General features: G+C 43.0%; 1 protein-coding gene across 1 annotated transcript in view; it reads right to left on the bottom strand.

Annotated features, from left to right (window-relative positions):
• Window positions 1–1318: 1318 nt before the first annotated feature.
• LOC118358828 (rhophilin-1-like) overlaps window positions 1319–19077 on the bottom strand; it is a 45288-nt gene continuing 27529 nt past the window's right edge. Inside the window, exons 13-16 of the mRNA XM_052481150.1 lie at window positions 8630–8706; window positions 1910–2056; window positions 1642–1794; window positions 1319–1525 (exon numbers count right to left, since the gene is read on the bottom strand). Coding sequence (XP_052337110.1) covers window positions 1319–1525; window positions 1642–1794; window positions 1910–2056; window positions 8630–8706 — 584 coding nt within the window. The remainder of the gene's footprint in view (window positions 1526–1641; window positions 1795–1909; window positions 2057–8629; window positions 8707–19077) is intronic.

Below are 19077 nucleotides of genomic sequence, written 5' to 3'. Positions count from 1 at the left end.
CAATTTAATTACTTTTTTTTGCTCATGTTTACTGACACCGTTCATATTAAAATGTTGGTAAAATTCATCAGTTATTCTGCACTCTGGCGCACTCAGTCCAGAGAGCTCTGAAATCGGAGTCGAGTGAATTTACAAACGCATGCAACGACTCAATAATCCCGTTTTTTTTGCGGGCGGAGCTAATAAAGTTGGCTGTCAGAAGTATTACAATGTTACTCTTCATCTAGAAGCATATTTCAAGACATGAGGTGTTGTGACGATTCTTTTCTCATCAATCATTTTGCAAAAAACGTATATATTAAAAATGTGGAAATCAATTAATTCGGCATCGTTAACACAATGGAAAAATCAAATGATTTATTGTAAAACATTTAGAGTGAGTGGGCTACGGAGAGATAATAATAATGATGCAGTTTGAGGTCATGTGGTGGAAAATTATGCGGGCACTGGAGATGGGGGTGTGTGTGCTAATAAGTCTGGGCAGGTGTGATGTAGTTGATGTTTGTGTGATGTCATTTGTGTGTTAAACATCAAATAAAACTTAAATCTTACAACAACAAAAAAAGAAGATTCACAGCTTGAGGAAGTAAGAGCTCAGGTACTGAATGGATGTAGGTGTGGCTGTTGTTTTTACTGTTGAGAGTAACCTCATTAAGACCGGAGTGGAAAAGCAAGACTCTGGGATACAGTAAACAGTAAAGTAAAACGACACGCTTTCAACATTAAAACGACACGCTTTCAACATTAAAACGACACGCTTTCAACATTAAAACGACACGCTTTCAACATTAAAACGACACGTTTTCAACATTAAAACAACATGATGACATTGTCGTAAGACCAGAGGCTGTAGTTTGACAGTAAGTCCAGTTTATTTTCTTTCAACTCTCTAAAGACCTTTAGCTGTATTGTAAGTCAGCTACAATAATACTGTGCCACAACTATTAGTCTATTTTAAGACAATTTTACATGATGCTCTTAACCCCTTCAGTGACATATACCTGCAGTTGGGTGCTTTCTAAAACCACTGTAGTTTCCCTGGGCATCTGGACATAGCATCCCCCCTCCTCTTCTCTTAGTAGAATACTCCTATTCGGAATGTTCCTTGCAATTGCTGCAATAATGCATTACAATATCTAGGACTATCCAGTCATATACAACTCATCCTTGTATTGGAACATGTCCCTTTGCCATTCCCTGAGTGGTTCGTCTGTCTATAGCACAATCTGAAATGGCACCCTACTCCCTAGTGCACTACTTTTGGCTGGAAGTGCACTGTATGGAATCAAGCACCATTTCAGCTTGCCCTCCGTCTATCTCAGTACATGGATTCACCGTCTCCCAGGTTTCCAAATGGCAGACTGAAGGTGCTGCCCAGTCTCTTGGTGACTCCTCCCCTTCCCTGTTTTCTTCCTGTTCCAGTTGAGTAAGGAGACGGAGCTCTGGGCCTTAGCCCCGCCCATGGGCCGTTGGCAAGCGTTCTCTTTGTCTCCTCTGGGGAGAGCATCACTGACCTCCTCTCCACCTGAACAAAACACACACAACACACATTACTGATGCACCAAAGCACTCAAACACACATGCAGACACAGTAAAACATACACACAGACAAATCACTCGAACGCACACACAGAAAGCTACCTGTGTGTCGTGTGTGTGCAGTGTGATGACGCTGAGCTCCACTCCTCGGTCACTGCAGCTCTTCAGGCTGTGGACCACCTCTCCATGTTTAGCCCACTTACAGTTCTCTCCATCCACCGCCACTATGTAGTCCCCCTCTCTCAGACCTGCCTCCTGACACACAGTACATTCCAGTGGTGCATGAAATACTGTACATTTTCAGTTCGAGGAAATAGGAATGATAGGAATGCAAAGAGGGTTAAGACGAGAGACGGGGAACTACTCTCACCTCAGCACATCCCCCCGGCACGACTCCAGCCACCAGAACAGGAGAGTCTCCTCTGAGAGTTAGCCCCAGACCCCCCTCCCCTCGCTGGAGACACACCAAACGCACCGGCCCCCAGCGCGCCCGGGCACAGAACACTGACAAGGGACCCTGCAGGGGAGACAGCGAGAGACCCATCTTCATTATACGACCCATCGTTCATTTAAAGAAACATCTCCGTCAAAATCAGTCAGCCATCGGCGTCATCATTTACATTTAACTCATTTAGCAGACGCTCTTATCCAGAGCGACCTACAGTTAGTGCAGTCATCTTAAGACAGCTAGGTGGAATGAACATCATCATCACCATCATCAGTCTTACCATTTGTATTTTATTTATTTAACTAGGCAAGTCAGTTAAAACCTGTTATGGAGGAGTGTTCCTGTGGCGGAACCAAATCAGCGGAAATATTAGAGCGCCACCTATAGTTTTGATAAAACTCAAACTTTCATTAAAACACACATGCACGGTACTGAATTAAAGCTACACTCGTTGTGAATCCAGCCACCAAGTCAGATTTGTAAAATGCTTTTCGGCGAAAGCATGAGAAGCTATTATCTGATAGCATGCACCCCCCAGAATACCAGACCTTCACAACAGATTTTGCGGTAGCCGGCGCTAACCAAAACTCAGAAATAAAATATAAAACATTCATTACCTTTGACAAGCTTCTTTCTTGGCACTCCTATATATCCCATAAACATCACAATTGGGTCTTTTTCCTGATTAAATCCGTCATTGTATAGCCAAAATGTCGTTTTCCTTAGACCGGTCTGAGCCAGGAATATTCCCTTTTACAAGACGCAACGTCACTTTTTAAAATTACAAAAGTTGCCTATAAACTTTTACAAATCACTTCAAACTACTTTTCTAAACCAACTTTAGGTATTAATAAACGATAATAATCTATAAAATTGATCACGGGGCGATCTGTATTCGATAGCAGCAAGTCTTGAAATAAACCTCCATGTTTTCAATTTAACAACATCCTGGGGCGAGCCCCAAAAAAGGAAGTGCCTGTACGTCATCTAACCAAGGATAAAGCAGGAAAACAATGCCAGTACTGTCGACATCGTGTGGAAGCTGTAGGAATTGTACTGAGGGCCTCATTTTTTGTCGGTCGCCTTAGACAATACATTGACTGGCTGATTAATATTTTTTGGGGGTTTTTGGTGAACAGTTTTTCAAGGGATTTTTACTCCTAAACACGTTCTGTTATAGCCACAGACACGATTTAACCAGTTTTAGAGACTTCGGGGTGTTTTCTATACACACATACTTATCATATGCATATACTATATTCCTGGCATGAGTAGCAGGACTTTGAAATGTTGCGCGATTTTTAACAAAAAGCTGCGAGAATTCGCAGCCTCCTAAGAGGTTTGAACAAATTCTTATTTACAATGACGGTCTGCCAAAAGGCAAAGGCTGGGATTTAAAAAAACGAAATAAAAAAAAACACCACGACAAGAGAAACACCACAACACTACATAAAGAGAGACCTAAAGACAACAACATAGCAGCAACACAACAACATGGTAGCAGCACAAAACACGCTACAAACATTATTGGGCACAGACAACAGCACAAAGGGCAAGAAGGTAGATACAACAATACATCACGCGAAGCAGACACAACTGTCAGTAAGAGAGTGTCCATGATTGAGTCTTTGAATGAAGGGATTGAGATAAAACTGTCCAGTTTGAGAGTTTTTTGCAGCTCGTTCCAGTTGCTAGCTGCAGCGAACTGAAAAGAGGAGGGATGTGTGTGGTTTGGGGACCTTTAACAGAATGTTACTGGCAGAATGGTGTTGTGTGTAGAGGATGAGGCCTAGAGGGTTTTATAAATAAGCATCAACCAGTGGGTCTTGCGACGGGTATACAGAGATGAGCAGATTACAGAGGAGTATAGAGTGTAGTGATCTGTCCTATAAGGAGCATTGGTGGCAAATCTGATGGCCGAATGGTAAAGAACTGCTTGAGAGCATCCTTACCTGTCGATCTATAAATTACATCTCAGTGATCTAGCATTGTAATCTGAAATCAGGGTTCGTTCGGCAGCTGGGGTGAAAGAGGAGCGATTACGATAGAGGAAACCAAGTCTAAAATTAACCTTAGCCTGTAGCTATGATATGTGCTGAGAGAAGGACAGTGTATCGTCTAGGCATACTCCCAAGTAGTACTTGTATGAGGTGACTACCTCAAGCTCTAATCCCTCGAAGTTAGTAATCACACCTGTGTTGAGACGGTCATTCTTCTTACCAAACCACATGACCTTTTTTTGGAGGTGTTCAGAACAAGGTTAAGGGCAGGGAAAGCTTGTTGACACGAAGAAAGCTTTGTTGTAGAGGGTTTAACACAACATCCGGGAGGGGCCAACTGAGTACAAGACTGTATCATCTGCATATAAATGGATGAGAGCTTCTTACTGCCTGGGCTATGTTGTTGATGAAAATTGAGAAGAGCGTGGGGCCTAGGATTGAGCTTTGGGTACTCCCCTGGTGACAGGCAGTGGCGGAGACAGCAGATGTTCTGACTTTATACACTGCAATCTTTGAGAGAGGTAGTTAGCAAACCAGGCCAAAGACCCCTCAGAGACACCAATACTCCTTAGCCGGCCCCCAAGTATGGAATGGTCTACCGTATAAAAGCTTTGGCCAAGTCAATAAAAATAGCAGCACAACATTGCTTAGAATCAAGGGCAATGGTGACATCATCAGTGACACATCCATAACCTGAGTGGAAACCAGATTGCATACGAGAGAGAATACTACAGATGTCAAGAAAGCCAGTCAGTTGAATATTGACAAGTTTAACACTTTTGATAAACAGGGCAAAATAGAAATTGGCCTATAACAGTTGGGGGAGATCAAGCTAATCCTTTTAAATAAAGGATGCACTGTGGCTGCCTTCCAAGCAATGGGAAGCTCCCCAGAGAGGAGAGACGGGTTAAAAGGTCAGAGATAGGCTTGGCGATGATCGGGCAGAAACCTTAAAGAAGAAAGGGTTTAAACCATCTGACCCAAAACCAAACCATCAAATTTAAGGAGCTCCTTTAGCACCTCTGACTCAGTGATTTCCTGCTGGGAGAAACTTTGTAGTGGGGCAGGGGGAAAAGAGGGAGGAGCATCGGGGGCTAGATGAGGAAATGTTGGATGGGCAAGAAGGCATGGCTAAGAGGATTAGGAATCCTGACTTAACGAAGTGGTGAATAAAGAGCTCAGCCATGTGCTCCTTGTCAGTAACAACCACATCAATATTAAGGGACATGGGTAGTTGTGAGGTCTTTAATAGTTTTCCAGAACTTCTTGGGGTTAGACCCACAGAGAACTGCTCCTTAATAACCTCTTGGAACTCCCTCTCCCGGATCCGGGAGAATTGTCATCAACTGACACTAATTAGCATAACACAACGGACAAAAAAAAATATTACTAGAAAATATTCATATTCATGAAATCTATTGAAACACAGCTTAACCTTTTGTTAATCACCCTGTCATCAGATTCTGAAATTATGCTTTACAGCCAAAGCAAGACAAGCATGTGTGTAAGTTTATCGATAGCCTAGCATAGCATTATGCCTAGTTAGCAGCAGGCAGGCAGCTTGGTCACAAAAATCAGAAAAGCAATCAAATTAAATCGTTTACCTTTGATGAGCTTCGGATGTTTTCACTCACAAGACTCCCAGTTAGACAGCAAATGTTCATTTTGTCCCATAAAGATGATTTTTTATAGCCAAAATACCTCCGTTTGTACTTCACGTCTGGTTGAGAAATCCACCAGAAACTGCAGTCACGACAACGCCGAAAAATATTCCAAATTAGATCCATAATATCGACATAAACATGGCAAACGTTTTTATAATCAATCCTCAAGGTGTTTTTCAAATATCTGTTCGATAATATATCAACCGGGACAGGTGGCTTCTTATAATAAAGAGAGAAACAATGGCTGCATTTGTCTATTACGCACAAAACACTGAGCCTCCAGTTGACCACTGACGCAATGTTGTCGTTCAGGCTCATTTTTCAAAATAAAAGCCTGAAACTATGCATTGTGACACTAGACACATTAGGGAAGCCATAGAAAAAGGAATCTGGTTGATATCCCATTCACTGCTCAATAGGGATGCATAGGAACATAGAGCTTTCTAAATAAGAGTCCCTTCCTGATTGGATTTTTCTCAGGCTTTCGCCTGCAATATCAGTTCTCTTATACTCACAGACAATATTTTTTACAGTTTTGGAAACTTTAGATTGTTTTCTATCCTAAGCTGTCAATTATATGCATATTCTAGCATCTTGTCCTGATATTTGGAATATTTTTTGGCGTTTTCGTGACAGCAATTTCCGGTCCATTTCTCAGCCAAACGTGAAGAACAAACGGAGCTATTTCGCCTACAAAAATAATATTTTGGGAAAAAAGGAACATTGGCTATCTAACTGGGAGTCTTGTGAGTGAAAACATCCGAAGCTCAAAGGTAAACGATTTAATTTGATTGCTTTTCTGATTTTCGTGACCAAGTTACCTGCTGCTAGCTGGACATAATGCTAAGCTAGGCTATCGATAAACGTACACAAATGCTTGTCTTGCTTTGGCTGTAAAGCATATTTTGAAAATCTGAGATGACAGGGTGATTAACAAAATGCTAAGCTGTGTTTCAATATATTTCACTTGTGATTTAATGAATAGGAATATTTTCTAGTAATATTTATGTCCGTTGCGTTATGCTAATTAGTGTCAGTTGATGATTATGCTCCCGGACCCGGGATGGGTAGTATCAAGAGGGTAAATGGGCCAGGAGAGAGCTTAGGGCATTTAGGGTACAGGCCGGTGCTGATGGTGGACGATAACACAACAGTCAACAAAGAGCTATTTGAAAGTTTAACGCTTAAAACCATCATATCAAATTGTTGGGGGACAGACTTGGTAGAGACAACTGAGCACTGAAGGTGTTCCTTGGTAAAAGATTGCCACTCCACCACCTTTTGGAAGATCTGTCTGGCAGAAAAAGGTTATAACCAGAAAGGTTAACATCAGTGTTCAAAACAAACTTTATTATCCACGTCTCAGTAATGACCAACATCTGGATAAGAGCTGTGAACCCACATTTTCAATTTATCCATTTTAGGTAATAAGCTTCTAGTGGACGTGCAGAAAACCCAGGCTTTTACGAGAGCAGAGATCAGTGAAGCAAATATCAGAGCAGAAATCAGAATTGGAGATAGCAGCAGTAGATGGGCCAGGGTGTACATGCACATTTCCAGATATCATCAGCAGTAATACAATTAGGGCACGGCAGAGGACAGGGAGAGCAGCATTGATTTTTTTTTTATATGAGATTTTAATGTGCATTAGATGGCAACACGACCATATTGTAATAATATATAATTATAGCAATTTAATCAGGTAACATTAATACAAAGAGGTGGCTAGAATAGGATGGGAGGCCAAAGTGTAACCAATAGAGAGTCAGAGTCCTGAGTGTGGGAACAGTCTATCCCAAGGTTGGGTAAACAAGCAAGTTCATAGTCAACAAAGCAAGCAGGAGTCATGAGGCAAATAGCATAAAGCACAAGAAAAAAAATATTGACTTGGGGCATTGTAAGTTCAGAGTCACTCGCCCCAACAGTGCGTGTGTGCTGGAGCGAGTGAAAGATTGGGAGAGAGGGGGGAGTGTGGTGGGGTACCTGTACCAGACAGGGTGAGACAGGCCAGGGCAGACAGTGAACAGAAAGCCAGGTGGAATCCAAGCAGCAGTCCAGCAACGGGAGTAGGTGTCACACCCACTTGGAAGCTTTTTTTCGGGAGGCAGATTCCTTGAAGAAATGTTTTGCCTAACTAGCAAGTCTCTGTCCGTTTTTTTTCCCACATGGAAAAGGAGGTCGTTAGCTAGCTATATCTCTTCAGTTTCAACGAATGGTCCTTTACCACATCCAAACAAAGTTGTCCTGTGGCTGTTGTATTTGAAATCATCTCCTGATGTGATCAAAGCAACAATAATGTTTCTTATTGAATTACATTTACAATTTAAGTGTCATGGCTGCATATCAGTTCAGAATTGAGGTGAATCCAGGGGTACTGTATTGTAATGACCTCTGCACAGAGGAGGGGGCTTCAAATGCCTCTGCATTTGGGTGGGGAAGGCTGTGAAACTCCCCTGCCATTGTTGGTGCCAAGGGCTTTGACACATTTCACTTCACACCCCAGTGCTAATTGTCTGATCTGTTCTGTCCTAGCACGCTTGGTAGCCTTAACTTAGTATTCAGTCCCTATAAAGTAAAATATATCACTAATTAATTTTGTTCTTGGCTTTAAAAGTAGCATCAGACTAAACATTACTCACTCAGTTCCAGGTTGGATGGTGTTTTCAGGTTTCTTGTCCTTCTTTTGCCAGAGCATTTTATGTATAGACTTTAGAAATAAGAATCTTTGGTAGTAGGAATCCCTCAAGTTAATTTTGTCCAAAATCAGGTTGTAGGTTTGGAGTTTTGATTTGGAGTGAAGGTTATGTTGTGGAATGTAGAATTCTGTATATGTCCTTGCGGAAAAATCCAAGTTTACCTAAATCCATCTTTTTGTAAAAACATGCTGAAAAATGTGGGAGCCCATCTGCTCATGATCTCTCTCTCTGCTCTCTTGTGGACCACAAAAAAAAGAATATAAAATAAAAAAAAAGACTTACCAGCCTTCGGAAGATGTCAGTGACTTGGACAGTGGAGAAATTGGGTGGAATTATATCAGGCTTCTGCTGGGTTTGAGCTGAGGAAGAAGAGGAGAGACAAAATGATCAATTACTGTTTCTCACAGATAATCTGTAAAAAAATAAATAAAAAGGAAACAGGTGAGTAAATGAGGGATACAACGTATTTCCCCAAGAACACAGTGGCCTCCAACATTTTTAAATCAAAGAAGTTTGGAACTCTTCAAAGAGCTACAGTGGTTTCTCATTTAACCTCTCTTGGGTAGGGGGCAGTATTTTCAAGTCCGAATGAAAAGCATGCCCAAAGTAAACTGCCTGTTACTCAGGCCCAGAAGCTAGGATATGCATATAATTGGTATATTTGGATAGAAAACTCTAAAGTTTCTAAAACTGTTGAAATTATGTCTGTGAGTATAACAGAACTGATATGGTAGGCGAAACCCCGAGGACAAACCATAAAAAATAAATAATAATAATTCAGCCTTCCACTATTTCCAATGGCTTTCATGATTATTACGAGGCAAAGTCCTCCCAGATTGCAGTTCCTAGGGCTTCCACTAGATGTCAGCCTTTAGAAAGAGTTTCAGGCTGGTTTTTGGAAAAATGAGCTAGAAATTGTAGTTTTTCCTAAGTGGCTGTAGTGTTTCCGGGCGTGTGGGTGAAAGCGTGTTCTTTGTTATTTATCTCCGGTAATGAAAATACTATTCTCAGTCTTACATTTTATCGTTTATTTACGTAATAGGGTACCTGAGGATTGATTATAAACGTTGTTTGACTTGTTTGGATAAGTTTATTGGTAACGTTTGGGATTAATTTTGTATGCATTTTACAGGAGGGAAACTGGTGGATTATTGAATGAAGTGCGCCAGCTAAACTAAGTTATGGATATAAAGAAGGACTTTATCGAACAAAAATGACCATTTGTGATGTAACTGGGACATTTGGAGTGTTCTTCAAAGGTAAGGCATTTATTATATCGCTATATCTGACTTTTGTGTTGCACTGGTTGAAAAATGTTTATATTTTTGTATGCGGGGCGCTGTCCTCAGATAATCGCATGGTGTGCTTTCACCATAAAACCATTTTGAAATCTGACACAGCGGCTGGATTAACAAGAAGTTAAGCTTTATTTTGATGTATAATACTTGTATTTTCATGAATGTTAAATATTTAAATTTCTGTAATTTGACATTTGCGCGCTCTGCAATTTCACCGGATGTTGGCCAGGTGGGACGCTACTGCCCATAAGAAGTTAAAGTTCCAGCATGCTGCGGCGCAGCTTGCATGATGACGTAGAATTCTATGGCATGTTATTTAAGTGTGAACCACCAATACCATTAATGCTAGTTAGTGCTAGTTCGTCCACCAGAGGGCATCTTTGAGAAGTATTTGATAGTCTTCAATAATGGCTGCACTAGACGATGCGGACACGTGGGAGACTGGGGTTCAATTTCCCGACGGGGAGGAAGGAGTAGGCTGTCCTTGTAAATAAGAATATGTTCTTAACTGACTTGCCTAGTTAAATAAAGGTTACACTAAAAGCATAACATTTCTGAACCATAATTTTCTAATTCTAGTCTAACCAATACCCAAAGGGAGATGAAAATAAAAATCTATTATCAAGACCATGCTGGTCTCAGAGCAGCGCAAAATAGTGCTAAAAAAGTTGCAGGCTTTTGCTTCAAATCCTATTGCTTCTAACTTCAATAAGCTCTTATAAAAACTAAAGAATTACACCACTTTTAACAGGACATTACTGAACACTAGTGAGACTCTTGTCGCCTACGGTAGGCCTACTGTATATTGAAAAACATGACGTGATTCTCAGCCAATAATTACACACAGTTGAAGTCGGAAGTTTACATACATACACCTTAGCCAAATACATTTCAACTCAGTTTTTCACAATTCCTGACATTTAATCCTAGTAGAAATTCCCTGCCTTAGGTCAGTTAGGATCACCACTTTATTTTAAGAATGTGAAATGTCAGAATAAAAGTAGAGTGATTTATTTAAGCTTTTATTTCCTTCATCACATTCCCAGTGGGTCAGAAGTTTACATACACTATTTGGTAGTATTTGGTAGCATTGCCTTGAAATTGTTTAACTTGGGTCAAATGTTTCAGGTAGCCTTCCACAAGCTTCACACAATAAGTTGGGTGAATGTTGGCCCATTCCTCCTGACCGAGCTGGTGTAACAGTCAGGTTTGTAGTCCTCCTTGCTCGCACACGCTTTTTCAGTTCTGCCCACATATTTTCTATAGGCTTGAGGTCAGGGTTTTGTGATGGCCACTCCAATACATTGACAATGTTGTCCTTAACTTCCTGACTAAGGTCTTGAGGTGTTGCTTCAATAAATCCACAATCTACCTTAGTCTTTTAACCGATGTAAAACACTTGTATTTTCATGAATGTTATTTATTAATATTTTTGTCATTTGAATTTGGCGTTCTGCAATTTCACCGGATGTTGTCGATGCGCTCCAATGAGCCCAAAGAAGTTAAGAAATTCAAAAGGTGTTATGATCCTATAAAAACAAACGATAATGTAAAATTCAAAAGGTGTTATGATCCTATAAAAACAAACGATAATGTAAAATTCAAAAGGTGTTATGATCCTATAAAAACAAACGATAATGTAAAATTCAAAAGGTGTAATGACCCTATAAAAACAAACGATAATGTAAAATTCAAAAGGTGTAACGATCCTATAAAAACAAACGATAATGTAAAATTCAAAAGGTGTAATGACCCTATAAAAACAAACGATAATGGAGGTACAATACGTTAAAGTAGATGGTCAAAGAAAACAGATTGAATATACTACTTGATGAACAGTTATGGCTCATAAATCTATATAGACTGAATTATGACGATCCAAACTTCTTTGAAAACATTTATTATAATCAAATTTGTCTCAGAGTTAAAAATTATTATAATACACTGCTCAAAAAAATAAAGGGAACACTTAAACAATACAATGTAACTCAGAGTCAATCACACTTCTGTGAAATCAAACTGTCCACTTAGGAAGCAACACTGATTAACAATACATTTCACATGCTGTTGTGCAAATGGAATAGACAACAGGTGGAAATTATAGACAATTAGCAAGACACCCCCAATAAAGGATGCTTCCTGGCTGATGTTTTGGTCACTTGAATGCTGGTGGTGCTTTCACTCTAGTGGTAGCATGAGACGGAGTCTACAACCCACACAAGTGGCTTAGGTAGTGCAGCTCATCCAGGATGGAACATCGATGCGAGCTGTGGCAAGAAGGTTTGCTGTGTCTGTCAGCATAGTGTCCAGAGCATGGAGGCGGTACCAGGAGACAGGCCAGTACATCAGGAGACGTGGAGGAGGCCGTAGAAGGGCAACAACCCAGCAGCAGGACCGCTACCTCCGCCTTTGTGATAGGAGGAGCAGGAGGACCACTGCCAGAGCCCTGCAAAATGACCTCCAGCAGGCCACGAATGTGCATGTGTCTGCTCAAACAATCAGAAACAGACTCCATGAGGGTGGTATGAGGGCCCGGCGTCCACAGGTAGGGGTTGTGCTTACAGCCCAACACCGTGCAGGATGTTTGGCATCTGTGCTCTTCACAGATGAAAGCAGGTTCACACTGAGCACATGTGACAGACGTGACAGTCTGGAGACGCCGCGGAGAACGTGCTGCTGCCTGCAACATCCTCCAGCATGACTGGTTTGGCGGTGGGTCAGTCATGGTGCGGGGTGGCATTTCTTTGGGGGGGCCGCACAGCCCTCCATGTGCTCGCCAGAGGTATCCTGACTGCCAATAGGTACCGAGATGAGATCCTCAGACCCCTTGTGAGACCATATGCTGGTGCGGTTGGCCCTGGGTTCCTCCTAATGCAAGACAATGCTAGACCTCATGTGGCTGGAGTGTGTCAGCAGTTCCTGCAAGAGGAAGGCATTGATGCTATGGACTGGCCCGCCCGTTCCCCAGACCTGAATCCAATTGAGCACATCTGGGACATCATGTCTCGCTCCATCCACCAACGCCACGTTGCACCACAGACTGTCCAGGAGTTGGCGAATGCTTTAGTCCAGGTCAGGGAGGAGATCCCTCAGGAGACCATCCTCCACCTCATCAGGAGCATGCCCAGGCGTTGTAGGGAGGTCATACAGGCACGTGGAGGCCACACACACACTACTGAGCCTCATTTTGACTTGTTTTAAGTACATTACATCAAAGTTGGATCAGCCTGTAGTGTGGTTTTCCACTTTAATTTTGTGTGTGACTCCAAATCCAGACCGCTATGGGTTGATAAATTTGATTTCTATTGATCATTTTTGTGTGATTTTGTTGTCAGCACATTCAACTATGTAAAGAAAAAAGTATTTAATAAGAATATTTCATTCATTCAGATCTAGGATGTGTCATTTTAGTGTTCCCTTTATTTTTTTGAGCAGTGTATAATGGTAGGAGACTACAACACAGTTTAGGTACATCAGTGGACCAGAAAGGCAATCATACTACCAACTATCACCCTCTGGTGCACAAAAATATCAAATATTATGGTCGCGTTAGAATTTATGGATATTTGAAGGCTTAAAACACCTGGATCTCATAAGATATACTTGGGAGGCTTAATCAAGCTGGTCGGATTGATTATTTTCTGGTATCCTTTCCATTGTGCCAAAATGTGATCAGACCATCAGCTTATTGGCCTTCATGTAACTATGACAGACTTTCCAGGCGGGCGGGGATATTGGAAATTTAACCAGGGTTTATTGACGGACACTACTTTAACAAAAACAAAGGAATTAGTAACTTTTTGGGGGGCAAAGTACAGGTTCAGCAGACCACTCATCTTTAAAGGCCATTCAATTAAGTGTTCATCACAAAAACAGTATCAGTCAAGAGAAAAAATGTAAAGCAGAAATAGAAAATATAACATTACACATCAATTGTGTAGATCAATGTAATGCAGAAGCATTGAATAAACTCAACGCAAAACAAAATGAGTTTGAGGAACTTATTCAGGAAGGATCAGGTTTCATTTATTTAAAAAATTTGAGGAAATTGGATGGAAAACAGCGAAGAATGCGCCAAGTAAAATCTTCAATATAGAAACATGTCCAAAAAGAACCTACACAAAATAGTCAGTCACAATCCATGTAGAAATCCTTCTCTCAGAAAAAGTGAATTTGAATGAGGATGTAAAATATTAAAAATGTTCGTCAAGTTCCTCCAATCTCACTTGATGAAAAGTTTTGTGATATCATGTGGGGGCAAAACATTTGTATTAGCAGTACTTGAGAGGTGAGCAGATTAAAGCAACAATGGGTTAAGATGCTCCTGTGAGGGTACTCCCAGAAGCAGAGACTCCCTTAAGGGATTACAGCTGGGGTAACTGACAGAATTGGCTAAACCAGGCAATATCTCAGAGGAATTATTTCAGAGTAAGTGTCCTCTGGGATTGATTGCTGGAGGAACCAGTTTAGAGTAACCAAAAGTCTGGTTGGTTGGATTGATCCCCAGCAGACCAGTGAGGTCAGTTAGGTGAGGGACCAGAGCCAGCTGAGTCTGTGTGTCACGTTTTGAGTCGGGGTGAGACACTTGAATAGATTCAATTGGGCATTAGAATAGACAGGTTTGCCCTGGGTTACAATTGTTAGATGTTATTGTGAGAGTTTTGTAATACCTGACACTTCAACACAAGTGGAGGTTAGAAAATACAAAGTTAGATTGGATTTTTGGGACCATGTTACACAATTAGATAGGCAACACGGGTATTCTGTAGGTAGTTTTGCATATCTGGATAGACAAAAAAGGATCTATACCACCATTATTGCAGTAGGTAAAATTCTGGTGTGGAGGCAACACCCTGCCCTAGGCCCATCCAATTTACAATATTTTGATAATGGTATGGGTTTTCCTGTGTTTTTGGAAAGAGTAAAGTATAAACAGCGCTAAACAGTTTTCTTTGTTTGTCTACCCCTCTGTGTCGGTGTGTCTGTGGTGTGCGAGTGGAACAGGGACCTTGGGACATGGTATTCCAGACCCCCCCCCCCCACGGGGGCGCAGAAGGTCATGGCAGATTAGTTGGGGAAGGGACATTCTGGACCAGGTGAAATTATGGCATAGGGATGGTGGTTTCCCTTGACAGGGACACTGAGTTTAACAATGTTAGACAAAGTCAGGGAGAGTGTATGGGTTAAACTGGGTTAAATATTGAAAATGGGAAAGAGAGGCAGAAAGGCATGCACAAAGACAGGATCCATTTAGGGGACAGCCCCGTCAGAATATGGTAGTGCAGACTGAGGAGGAAGGGAAAACCGATAAAGACAAGATAGTGAGAAATAACCAAAAAAGAGGATGAGATCCCCCCCCACTCTTTTCCTCCCAATCTCTACCCAGTGCTGCCAGCACCAGTGGCCGCAGCCGAGGGAGGGGCCAACTACACCCCGCCAGTTGACGCAGACCACCCTTCCTCCACTGCGCCTCCTCCTCTGTTTCTTGGGTCCTCTCCGCGGCCTATGGAGACCTGTTGAAGGACTTCCTAGTGAGGGGCCTGGCACCTGACCTGGAGAGAGCGGTGAGAACGACATGCATCAGTTGGGAGACTAAGCCACTGGCGACTGTGGTGCAACACGAAGCACGCTGAGAGACAGCAGTGCACCCAGGTGAAGGCACAGGTCAAGAGGGAGAACCTGAAGAGTACCGAACTCAGGAAGGCTCAGCTGACGTTCTACCAGGGGCGGCGGGTCAAGGCACGGCTGGAGGAAGAAATTGCTACAACTGTGGTAAACCAGGCCATTTTGCTGCTAGCTGCCCAGAAGGACCGACAGGGGTGGATCCAGAGGCAGAGGAGCCCCAAGGGCCCCTCCCCTCGAGGAAGAGGTCCACTAGGAGGACAAGGTCTGTGGTATCCCCCTGCCCAACAACAACCATGGCAGCAACCAACCGAGGGAGAATATTGACGGGCGAAGGAGGTAGTAATTGAGTTAGAATCGTCAGAATCGTCAGAGCAACCAGAAGTGTTTTTAAAGAACCATACCCTTCCTCGAATTTAGCCAACAGTGGAGGCTTGAGTCAATGGTGAGTCAATAATATTTCTACAGATGTGAGCTGCGATGTCTCCCATGTCTACTGAAACAGTCAAAACTGTAGGGGCTTCAGGCCTCCCATTCAGTATATGGGGATTTGGTGACCAAACAAATGGCACTGTGATAGACTGCATCCAATTTGTTGAGTAGTGTTGGAGGCTATTTTTTAAAAAGGACATCTCCGAAGTCGAGGATCGGCAGGAAGGTCAGTTTTACGAGGGCATGTTTGGCAGCATGAGTGAAGGATGCTTTGTTGCGAAATAGGAAGCAGATTCTAGATTTAATTTTGGATTGGAGATGCTTAATGTGAGTCTGGAAGGAGAGTTTACAGTCTAACCAGACACCTAGATATTTGTAGTTGTCCACATATTCTAAGTCAGAACTGTCCTGGGTAGTGATGTTGGATGGGCAGACAGGTGATGGCAGCGATCGGTTGAAGAGCATGCATTTAGTTTTACTTGCATTTAAGAGCAGTTGGAGGCCACGGAATGGGGAGTTGTATGGCAAAGAAGCTCGTCTGGAGGTTAGTTAACACAGTGTTCAAAGAAGGGCCAGAAGGATACAGAATGGTGTTGTCTGCGTAGAGGTGGATCAGAGAATCACCAGCACCCTTGCAGCACGAGCTCTGAAGATGGATGGGGGGGCAATCAGTTCACATATGGTGTCCAGGGCAGAGGGGGGTCTATAACAGGCGGCAACGGAGAGAGACTTGTTTTTGGAAAGGTGGATTTTTAAAAGTAGAAGGTTGAACTGCACAGACCTGGATAGTAAAGACAGAACTCTGCAGGCTCTCTCTGCAGTAGATTGCAACACTGCTCCCTTTGGCAATTCTATCTTGCCGGAAAATGTTATAGTTAGGGATGGAAATTTCTGGGTTTTACCTGGTCTTCCTGAGTCAGGATTCAGACACAGCCAGGACATCTGGGTTGGCAGAGTGTGCTGGGGCTTCTAATGTTAACATGCATGAAACCTAGGCTATTACGGTAACAGAAGTCAACAAATGATAGCGCCTGGGGAATGGGAGTGGAGCTAGGCACTGCAGGGCCTGGATTCACCTCCACATCACCAGAGGAACAGAGGAGTAGGACGAGGGTACGACTAAAGGCTAAAATAACTGGTCGCCTAGTACGTTCAGAACAGAGTAAAAGGAGCAGATTTCTGGGCATGGTAGAAGAGATTAAAGGCATAACGTATGAGGGTAAACCTGTGCATAGAGTGACGATGTAATTTAATTCAAGCCAGGTGATGTCACCGCATGTGTGGTAGGTAGAACTAAAGTGTTAAATAAGGCGTATTGAGCAGCTAGAGGCTCTACAGTGAAATAAGGCGTATTGAGCAGCTAGAGGCTCTACAGTGAAATAAGGCAATAATTACTAACCAAAATCGCAATGAACAAGACATATTGACGTTAGCAACAGACATGCGTAGCCGAGTGAACATAGGAGTCCAGTGAGTGGCTTCAGGCAGCCGGGGCTAGCAAAAGGGCCTTGGAGGGAAGTCGCGACAGAAGAAAGTTTGTTGTGGGCCCCTCGTGCTATTACGTCAGCAGACGGATCAGCAGGGCTCCGTGTGAGGAGAGCCAGAACCAATCACCAAATCGTAAACCAGGCCAATTGGCAAAAAATATAAAATGGCTGTAGTGGCCAAAGAATTTGTCCGATGGGCCTCTTAAGCCAACAGTCCGATGTGCTCTGGATAGCTAGCAGGCCACGACTAATATGCTAGCGGATGGGCAGTCAGGGGAGAACGCGACGGAGGAGCCGTGGGCCTAGCAGATGCGCCTAGCAAGGCTAGCGCCAGGCTAATTGGTTCTTGCTTCGGGACAGAGACATTAGCCAGGAGTGGCCACTCGGATATTAGCTAGCTAGCTGCGATGATCCAGGTGGAAAGAAAGGTCGGAGCTTGAGGTAGGCATCCGGAGAAAAATGTCAGATTTTCTCTGGTTTGGGTTGCGCTGTGCAGACTGGCGAGAGTTGTCCATGCTAGAGGTAGCTGATGACTGCAAACAGTGGCTAGCTGACTACTAGCTAGTAGCTGGCTAGCTTCTGTTAGAGTTACGGTTCAGAAGACGGATCAGCAGGGTTCCGCGTGGTGAAACCAGGCCAATTGGCAAACAAGGTACAGTGGCCAAAGAATTTGTCCGATGGGCCTCTTTAGCTGACAGTCCGATGTGTTCTAGACAGGAGCGGGCCGTAGTTTGCTAGTAGACAGTTAGCTGGCTAGCTTTTGATGGGGGATCCGGATTCTTAAGTGTAAAATAGCAAATCCGTACCACTTGGGTGAGGCGGGTTGCAGGAGAGTATATTCAGTCCGTAGATGGAAAGTGATATTAAAATATATACGAGAAAAAAACAAGAAAAACAATGTTTACATGGGACAGGGACGATACACGTCCGACTGCTACGCCATCTTGGAACATAGAGATTGCCTACGGGCAAGGGATAAGTATGATTTTAGCAGGATGAAGGGGGCTGAGCCCATTGTAGTCACTGCCAAAGATACCAGGCGTCCTTCCAGAGCAAAGTATCCACTTAGTAAAGATGCTAATTGCAGGTATTACACATGCCCCACTGTTAGAACACAGAGCGTTAGTCCTGTGTCCACTCACCTTGCAACACCCCTATCTGGCCAGTAAGAAAGGCCTCGGGCATGAGCGCAAACAGCATCACCTATGTGGTTCCCAATCCTACGACACTGTTGTCTGCAGTTCTAACAGCAGCAAAATGGTTTTCAGTTATTGATTTGGCTAATGTGTTTTTTTTAGCATCCCCGTGGCAACAGATCTTCAGTGCTGGTTTGCTTTTACGTTCCTTGGCAAAATTCCCCCGCAATTTTTTCAACCGCATTGGCACAAAATTGAGGGTTTCCTTCCACCGGAGGGGAGCACTCTCATACAGTACGTGGATGACTTATTGCTATGCTCTGAGACTCTCCAGTCCTGTGAAACTGACACAAGAGCTCCGTCAGAGAATGGCCAAAGTATCAACTCTCATACAGTACGTGGATGACTTATTGCTATGCTCTGAGACTCTCCAGTCCTGTGAAACTGACACAAGAGCTCCGTCAGAGAATGGCCAGAGTATCAAAAGAGAAGTTGCAACTAATCTCCCAAACGGTTCAATATCTGGGTCATGATATCACTCCCAGCTGGGCACAGAGTGCAAGCCATTCTCTCTGTCCCACAGCCTGTTACCAAGCAACACACGTCACTGACTGGTAATAGCAGGTTATTGTACAGCGTGGCTGCCTGACTATGCTGAGGTTGTCCAGTCTCTCTCTGATCTCACTTATGGTCACAAAATGGCTATGAATGATAAGATAAAGTGGATCCGAGGGTTTGACGGCCCTGACAAAACT

The sequence above is a fragment of the Oncorhynchus keta genome, chromosome 26, assembly GCF_023373465.1.
Source record: "Oncorhynchus keta strain PuntledgeMale-10-30-2019 chromosome 26, Oket_V2, whole genome shotgun sequence".
Taxonomy (NCBI): Eukaryota; Metazoa; Chordata; class Actinopteri; order Salmoniformes; family Salmonidae; genus Oncorhynchus; species Oncorhynchus keta.
The sequence above is the reverse complement of the archived record's forward strand: the minus strand, read 5'-3'. Positions and strand labels throughout refer to the sequence as shown.